The sequence below is a fragment of the Prenolepis imparis genome, unplaced genomic scaffold (genome assembly GCF_030444845.1).
Source record: "Prenolepis imparis isolate NDT839.2.m4 unplaced genomic scaffold, iyPreImpa1.0 SCAF_12, whole genome shotgun sequence".
In the NCBI taxonomy this organism is placed as follows: Eukaryota; Metazoa; Arthropoda; class Insecta; order Hymenoptera; family Formicidae; genus Prenolepis; species Prenolepis imparis.
This window is the reverse complement of record NW_028141170.1, coordinates 14,537,627-14,546,659: the sequence shown is the minus strand read 5'-3', so window position 1 is coordinate 14,546,659 and position 9,033 is coordinate 14,537,627. Positions and strand designations below refer to the sequence as shown.

The window sequence follows — 9,033 nt, the reverse complement described above, 5'->3', positions numbered from 1 at the left end:
GACATAGCTGCCAAGGGAATGGAGAGTGTCACCATGCTCAAGAAATATGTGATCATGAGTGGCAACCTGAAGGACACTGTCCAGAGGGACATGAAGGAGGCGATCTGTTACCTTCAGGCCGCTCTAACCGCCATGGCTGCAACAACGGCTGCGGCCAGCGCAACCAGCAGTCTCCAGGAAGGGGAGAACGAGCTGGAGGTGTTAAAACGCCATAACAAGGAGATTATGGTAGAAATGCTCGCTCTAAAGAGTGAACTAAAACACCTCAAGGAGGCAGGGAATAAGAAGAAGGGTAAAACACCCAAGACCAAGCTCCCTGGGGCATCAAACGGCGAGGTAAGCAGTAATGATGAGGGGGCAACCGCCCCTCATTCGATTGTGGCCCTGCCAGAGGATACCATGGAGGTGGAAGAGGTGGTGGTAGCAACGCCGCTCAGTGCACCACCACCACCAGTCGACAGACCCCCAGTTAAAGGGGTTACGAAAAGGATGGAGGACTATCCCCCCGGTATAAGCCAGGAGAATATAGTCGAATATGACTCGCTCACCACACAGATTCAGGGGCTGCTCTATAAGAGGGAGAGCCTTAAAAAGGGGGTCAAAGACCCCTCAGCAAGACCTCCCCCGAACAAAGCAGCCCCCCCCGGCAACGACCGGCAGTACGCCTGCCCCTTGAGAAGGGACCGGTCCCTGCCAAGGCCGGCGCCGGGAAGGAAAAAGGAAAGGGGAACTCCCAAATGGGAACCAACCAGAAGGGAGACCCAAAGAAGACCGGGCCCAAACCCGTAAAGGCGAAGGCCCAGACCAACAAGGATCCCCCCCTGTCAACTCTTCGGCTCCCGCGATCTGCAGATACCCAGGATAGCTGGGTGCAGGTTGTTGGGAAGAAAGAGAGGGGGAAAAATCGGGCGCCAACAACAACGCCCGCAAAAACCTCCCAGCCTGGAGGCAGCGGGGCAAACAAGGCCTCCCCCCTCTCAGCAATGAGAGGGCGGCGGGGAGGGCTGCCCCCAAGGCTGTCGCGCGGAGGTCCGGGAGGATCCCCAGGACTGCAGCGGTCGCGATTTCCTGCCCCGTGGGCCAATACAGCGAGACTATCGCATTGGCCTGCCAGAAGGTGGATATCGCGAAATTAGGGATCGACGACGTCAGAGCATGCCGTTCAGCCACCGGGGCCATACTATATGAGATCCCCGGGGCAGACAAAAGTAAAAAGGCCGACCTGTTCGCTGAGAAGATCAGGGAGGCCCTAGAAGGAAGGAAGGGAGTCCGGGTGACCCGCCCCTGTAAAAGGGGAGATCTCAGGGTCCTCGGACTCGATGACTCCGCCACCGTCGAAGAAGTCAAGGCGGCAATCGCGGAAGTTGGAGGGTGCCAGGCCTCCGAGGTTAAGGCGGGTCAAATACGCTTTAACAGGGGGACCATGGGCACCCTCTGGACCCAATGCCCAGTAGCGGCCGCAGTTAAAGTGGCCGCGGTGGGCAAGATAAAGGTGGGTTGGATTGTGGCCAGGGTGGAGATATTGAAGACGCGCCCCTTGCAGTGTTTCCGCTGCTTGGAAAGGGGGCACGTCAAGGAGCAGTGCAGCAACCCTATAGATCGTAGTGGCTGCTGCTATAACTGCGGCTCCCCTGGCCACAAGGCCACAGAGTGCCGCAACGCGACGCGTTGCGTCCTCTGTACAGAGGCCGGACTACCGGCGAACCATCGAGCCGGTGGCGACAGCTGCAAGGTGAAGAAGGAAGGAAAAACTGCAACAAAAAAGGGCAGTAGCCAAACGCAGAAGAAAGGAGGAGCCAAGGGGGGCTCCGGAGATGGCGTAGCCTCCCCCGGGCCCTCCCAGACCCCACAAAAAGAGAAGAAGGGAGGAGCTGGAGGAGGCTCCGGGGATGGCTTAGCCTCCCCCGGGCCTTCCTAGGAACAAATAATGGAGGCGCCCAAACCCCAGCGAGTCCGCAAGGGAAAGGGCGCCCCCAAGAAACAGGTTAAGGAGGCGGGAGCAGCCGCTCCTGCAACTCAGAATGAGTTAGTGAAGGTGGTTATGGAGGAGGCCTAAACTGCGCATATTATGACGCGCATAGGCCTCCTCCAAACTAATTTGAACCACTGCGCCAGGGCCCAGGATCTTTTTCTACATACCCTGGCGCAGTGGAGATGCGGTATAGGGATCGCGGCCGAGCCATATCGCGTACCACCGGACAACCCGTGCTGGGCAAGTTGCGATGCGGGCTCGGTCGCGATCACCTGGAGACAGGAGATCGGTTCCCCTCCGTGCACTAAAATCGGAAGGGGACGAGGATTCGTAGCCGTCGAGTGGGGCCCACTGTGGGTGATTGGGTGTTATATCCCCCCCAGTATAGACCTCGCCACGTTCGGGGATATCCTCGACGAGATATCTCTCGTCGTCCAGAGGAGACTCCCCGAACCAATTGTGGTTGCCGGGGACTTTAATGCCAAGTCTAGGCATTGGGGTTCCCGGCGTACGGACCGAAAAGGCGGGGTCTTAGAAGAATGGGCAGCGGTTCTCGGCCTCTGCATAGTAAATCAGGGGTCGAGAAGCACCCTCGTCCGGCCGCAGGGAGAGTCCATCATTGACTTGACATGGGCATCTCCCGCTGCGGCGGACAGGATTAGGGACTGGCGGGTGATGAACGAAGAGACCCTCTCTGACCATTTATATATTCGGATGAGGGTCGACATCACCCGCCGGGGGGTGCTGAACCGCGCCCAAGGGGGGGACCTACCCAAACGGTGGGCCCTTGCTAAATTGGATCCGGACAAGCTGGTGGCAGCCATGCTCTCGGCCACCTGGTCTGGTGCAATAGCACCACAAGAAATAAAAGACCAGGTGGCATGGCTCGGGGAGACCATGGAGAACGCGTGCAACGTCTCCATGCCCCGAGCCAAACCGAGGCCTCAAAGGGCGGCGTATTGGTGGACGGAGGAGATCGCGGATTTAAGACGCGCCTCCGTCCAGGCCAAACGCCGCTATAAGAGATTGAGAGGAAGAGGCCTGGGCAACGATGACGAGGGCATGGTAGGGGCGCTGGAGCGTTACAGAGAAGCCCGTAACGCTCTGAGCGCCGCCATCAGAGCATCGAAGGCGAGGTCCTGGGACGAGCAACTCCAGGGCCTCAATGCCGACCCTTGGGGGCGTCCATATAAGGCAGTCATGAGAAAGCTGCGGAGATGGACGCCCCCCATGACGGAGGCATTGGACGCCGAAGTGCTGGAAAACATCTTAGAGACCCTCTTCCCACAATGCGACAGGGTTCCCGAGCTATACGTCAGGGAGCCCGTCGGGAAGAGGAGTACGAGCTGTCCAATGCTGAGGTGGCCGGGGTTGCCAAAAGGCTTAGGACCCGGGGAAACAAAGCCCCGGGGCCTGACGGCATCCCCGGAAGGGTCTGGCTATACGCCTTGAAGCACTTGTCTGGACCAATACGACGGCTGCTAACCGACTGTCTCAAGTCGGGTGAGTTCCCCCCAGTCTGAGGTAAGGCCAATCTGGTCCTTATCCCAAAAGGGGGCAGAACGGACGGAGCGCCTTCCACATACAGGCCCATTTGCCTGCTCGACGAGGTCGGCAAAATTTTCGAAAGGATCATAGCCGACCGAGTCGTCAGGCAGATGAGGGAAGTGGGGCCTGACCTCCACGAGGACCAGTTCGGATTCCGCGAACACAGATCAACGACGGACGCGATCCTACGCGTTCGTCAGTTCGCGGAATCCGAGGCTGAAGAGGGCAGGGTAGTTGTCGGCGTTGCACTAGACATTACAAACGCCTTCAACACCCTGCCCTGGGGAAAGGTGAGGGGCGCCTTAATAGACCATGGCGTCCCACAATATCTCGTGGAGGTCATTAAGGCCTACTTCCGGGACCGGAGCCTGGAGTACCGGAACAAAGCCGGTACCAAGTGCGAAAAGCAAGTGTCGTGTGGTGTCCCACAGGGGTCAGTTTTGGGCCCGCTGTTGTGGGACATCACCTATGACACAGTGCTTCGTTCTGCCCTCCCCCCCGGCTGTCGAGTCGTCTGCTATGCGGACGACACGATAGTCCTGGCAGGGGGGAATGACTGGGGGGAATCAAGAGGGAAGGCGAATCTCGCGGTGGCCTGCGTGGTGCGTGCAATTAGGGAACTGGGCCTTAAGGTGGCTCCCCATAAAACGGAGGCCATCTTTTTCCATGATGGCTCCCAGGGGAAGCCACCAAAGGCTCATGTCATCGTGGACGGCATCCCCGTTCAGCTGGGGCCGAGTATCAAATACTTGGGGCTTTGGCTGGACGGCAAATGGCACTTCGACGCGCACTTCGGTCGTCTGGAAGAAAGGGCCAGTGGGGTAGCGGCGGCACTTAGCCGCCTGCTGCCCAATCTTGGCGGGCCGGACGACCGGGTGCGCAGGTTGTATGCGACAATTGTCAACTCTGTGACCCTTTACGGGTCACCGGTATGGGCGGGCGAGGCGGTGGCCAGGAGACGGATCCGGGATATACTTCGCCGGATCCAGAGGAGAATGGCCAATCGCGTCGTCCGCGGTTACAGGACGGTGTCGCATGCAGCGGCCTCGACCCTCGCTGGACTACCTCCCATGGAGCTCCAGGCATACGCCTACAAGAGGGCGTATGAAAGAATAAGAGAGCTCCGTGGGATGGGGTTCAAAATAACTAAGAGGGCCCGAGGCATAGTCGGAGCGCAAACCCGACGACAAATGCTAGAGGAATGGGGGGATTGACTGGAGAACATCCCCCCATCCAACTCGGGAGAGAGAGTCGTCGGGGCCGTGAGGCCTATAATGAAAGAGTGGGTGGATAGGCCTCACGGACGGATGTCGTACCACCTTACACAGATATTCGGCGGACATGGTTGTTTCGGCGAGTATCTGTGTAAGATAGGGAAAGAGCGCACCACGCAGTGCTATCATTGTGACGGGGACAGGGACACGGCGCAGCACACGCTGGAATTCTGTCCGGCGTGGGCAGAGGAGCGCCGTGTCCTCGTCCAAATTCGGGGAGGATCTGGCGCTCCCGACCATCGCTGCTAAGATGGTCGGGAGCGAGGAAGCGTGGGAGGCGGTCTCCTCCTTCTGCTTCAAAGTTATGACGCAGAAGGAGGAGGCCGAAAGAGAGCGGGAGAGACGGGGAAGAAGGGGGAGACTCCCTCTCACCCCTGAATTCCGGGAGGAGAGGGACGACCCCTCCTGGCTGCCTGGGCGAAGAAATCGCCGCGGTGGGGGCCAGGGGCGGGTCGGGCCCGGGGGGTCAGTGGCCGGGAGGGCGCGAGGGAGAGAAGGTGCCCGTGGTAGATGGGGAGGTGGCGGGGGCGGCCCGCCGAGGCGGGGACGCGGAGGCGAACCCCCCCGTCGCAGGAGAAGAAGACGCCCCCGGAGGGGGCGGAGTAGAAGACGGGAAGTTGGGCGAGGGGCGCGGTGCCCCCCTCGCCCGGTTGTGGAGGAAGAGGCACGTTAGCGTCCAAGGAGGAGGGCGGGGGCGGGTGCCGCCCGGCTGGCGGCCGCACGGCGTAAGCCCTGCGGTCGGGAGTCGGGCGGCGTCTGCCCCCGCCCATGCCGAGTTCCTCCCCCAGGGGAGGGTCTCGGCGCTGCCCCCGAGTCGATGGTCGAATCCCGATAGGGAGGGAACCGTGGCCCCGGGGCAGGGGGGACCACACCGGGGCTCACTAGGAGCCCCATTGCACGTGGTCCTCCCCGGGTAGGGACGCGGCAGACGGGAGCCCTCTCACCGGTGCCTTAGAGCGCCGGTGAGAGGGCACCACTGCCTGCGGACGGGTTTCCCCCCCCTTCTGGGGGGAATTCCCAGAAGTAGGGCTCCCGGTGCGCTGGCCGAATCTCTTTTCCCTCTTGGGTGAGAGAGGGGGCCTCGTTCCGGGTGCGGGGGGTGGCGGTTCGAACGGGAAAACTCGAGCCGTGACCCCGCCCCCCAAACTTTTTGGGAGGGCGCGGCGTGGAAGTTGTGCCCCTCTGCGTCGCAACCGGGTAGGATCCGCACGATGACGGGGGAGAGTATCTTCCTCTCGGGGAAGATGGTCTCCCGGGACAGGTAGGGCCAGATGATGGCGGGAAGTGATGCAATTGCTGGTTCCCCGCCATCACCGTAAGCGCCAGCGCAGGCACACGCTATGGTTTTAGTGCGGTAGGTCTTGGGCCCCCTGACCGATCCACCAGTGGACCGGCCAAGGGGAACAAGGAGTCCCACATAACCCTCGTCCCGGAGGGCGAGGGTACCATGATGGTTTCCACAGCGTAAAAAAAAAAAAAAAAAAAGGGTGGAGTACGCCGGTTACGATTTCCGCCAAAATATTCATGCAGCAACTATGGCAAGTAAAGTTAGATTGGGACGATAAACTTCCATCCTCTCTATTAGAACAATAGAATACCATTAAAACGTCTTTGGCGAGTATCGATAATCTCCAAATAGACCGATGGAAACAGAGAGGAGCAGATAGCATTAATTGCGAGCTACACGGCTTCTCCGACGCGTCCAACGCAGCTTACGCTGCAGCGGTTTATATTCGCCTAACGTCGCTTTCGGGTCAAATCACATCGATGTTACTAATCGGTAAAGCAAAAGTAGCTCCGGTTAAACCACTCACGATTCCGCGACTAGAGTTATCCGCTGCATTATTATTAGCTCGATTAATGGAATTCGTTTGCACGTCGCTTAATCTCGCGAAAGCTCCATGCTATTGTTGGACGGATTCGAGCGTAGTGCTTGCGTGGGTAACTCAACATCCGTCAAAATGGAAGACATTTGTAGCGAACCGCGTTACCGATATCCAGTCGCGAATTCCATTCGCTTCTTGGAAACACGTCTCAACCGGAGAAAATCCCGCCGATTGTGCTTCCCGCGGAATTCATGGGCAACAATTAGCATCTCATGATCTATGGTGGCAAGGGCCATCGTGGCTGAGGCTGCCTGAATCAGAATGGCCGTCGGCAACCGATCAGTCATTCTGCGAAACATCTCTCGAAAAAATTACTCACGCACATGCACATCATGCCGAATCGATCGAACCGTGGGACTTAGCTACGCGATATTCATCCTGGCCTAAGCTCCTTCGAATCACGGCATATATTATTCGATATACATCGCGAATACGTCGTCTTAATGATCCTCACGTGGGAATCAACGAAAGTCCGTCAGCTCTCTCCACAGATGAGTTTCAAAGAGCTCGCAAGTTCTGGCTTACTCGCATTCAGGACGAATTATTCGCTCCGGAAAAGAAAGCTTTATCACAGCAACGATCGATTTCTTCGAAAAGCGCGATTTTGTCGTTAAATCCGTTCCTCGACGAAGAAAAACTAATTCGCGTTGGCGGGCGGTTAGCACATGCCCCATTCTCAAAGCAAAGAAAGCATCCGATTATATTAGCGTCGCATCCATTAGTCGAGCTAATAATTCGACACGCGCATTTACGGTCAATGCATGCTGGAACACAGTTAACGCTTGCAACGTTGCGACACGAATTCTGGGTGATACGCGCTCGCAGTATAATTAAAAATATTATTCATAAATGCGTCACTTGCGCCTGCGAAAAAGCTGAAATACCGATTCAGCTTATGGGAAATTTGCCGCGATTTCGAGTCTCGCCGCCCTCTCGCGCATTTCTACATTGTGGAGTCGACTACGCCGGTCCCGTGCTCATCCGATCAATGTCCGGTCGCGGAATCGCATCGCGAAAAGCATACATCGCTGTCTTCGTATGCATGGCTAGCAGAGCGATTCACTTAGAGTTAGTTGAGGATTATCACACCCCCGCATTTCTAGCTGCTTACTCGCGATTCTGCGCGCGTCGCGGTCTCCCGGAAGCAATTTATTCCGATAACGGTACGACATTCGTTGGAGCAGATCGCGAGTTGACCGCAGCATTTCGAGCATCTATACGAGATCCGAATTTTCTTAACCGAACAGCGGCCGATAAAGTTTCGTGGCACTTCATCCCACCATCCCCTCCGCATTTCGGCGGCTTATGGGAAGCAGGAGTACGCAGCGTGAAACATCACCTGCGTCGGGTAGTCAGTGATAAAAAAATGACGTTCGAAGAATTCGCAACTCTCCTATGTAACATCGAAGTTTGCCTAAATTCTAGGCCTCTCGCACCGCTCACCGATACGGTCGATGATTACGAACCCCTCACGCCCGGTCATTTTTTAATCGGATCCGCGCTTAAAGCGATTCCGGAACCTTCTGTTCTCGACATAAAAGAAAATCGCTTATCACGTTGGCAATTGATAAAACAGTTAACTGAGCGATTTTGGAAACGGTGGCTCGATGACTACGTAAACACCCTACAGCAGAGAGTAAAATGGAAAAAGGTCACGAAAGAAAGCCTTCGAACAGGGTAACTCGTATTAATTCGAAACTCATTGCTCCCTCCCTGTAAATGGGAATTGGGGCGCATCATGCAGTGTCACGCAGGCACTGACGGCTTAATTCGCGTCGTTACAGTAAAAACGGCGTCATCCGAATATAAGCGTCCAATCGGAAAACTATGTCTGTTACCGATTGATATCGAAAACCTAAGTCAAAACCTAAGTCAATAAGCGATAATGCGTAATTATTCTTATATCATATTTGCTGTTATTCCTTTATATTATATTATAAGTATCTTTCACATATTATGTATATTCGTTCTTTGATATTCTCTATCTATATCTCCGCGTAATTATTTTCCGTTCACTTGTCGATACTTGTCGTTCACGTGTGAATAACCAATGTAATTAACACACCGATCGCCTCAAACGAATTCTCTAAATTCAGGCGCTTATGCACTCTCCTTTCGAAACGATAGTTTCGAGGCGGGCGGTATGTTAAAGTCGGAAAGAATAAATTCATATGTTAAAATCGCGAATAATAAATTTACACCTGTTAAATTCGAGAATAATAAATTTATATATAAAACTCGAACATAATAAAATCTTATCGCCGTGCTGCCTTTACAAAGCGGATAATCCGCAAATACGCGCTCAATAACAAACGTCTTTGTTCTCAATGTGTTTTCTCGTCTTCGTATTTAT

General features: G+C 55.8%; 1 protein-coding gene across 1 annotated transcript; it reads left to right on the top strand.

Moving 5' to 3' along the window:
- The first annotated feature begins 7,437 nt into the window (after positions 1 to 7,437).
- On the top strand, positions 7,438 to 8,361 carry LOC145943408 (uncharacterized). Its single transcript, XM_083050919.1, has one exon. It carries the CDS (start codon positions 7,438 to 7,440, stop codon positions 8,359 to 8,361), a length of 924 nt encoding a protein of 307 aa, XP_082907045.1.
- Positions 8,362 to 9,033: the final 672 nt, after the last annotated feature.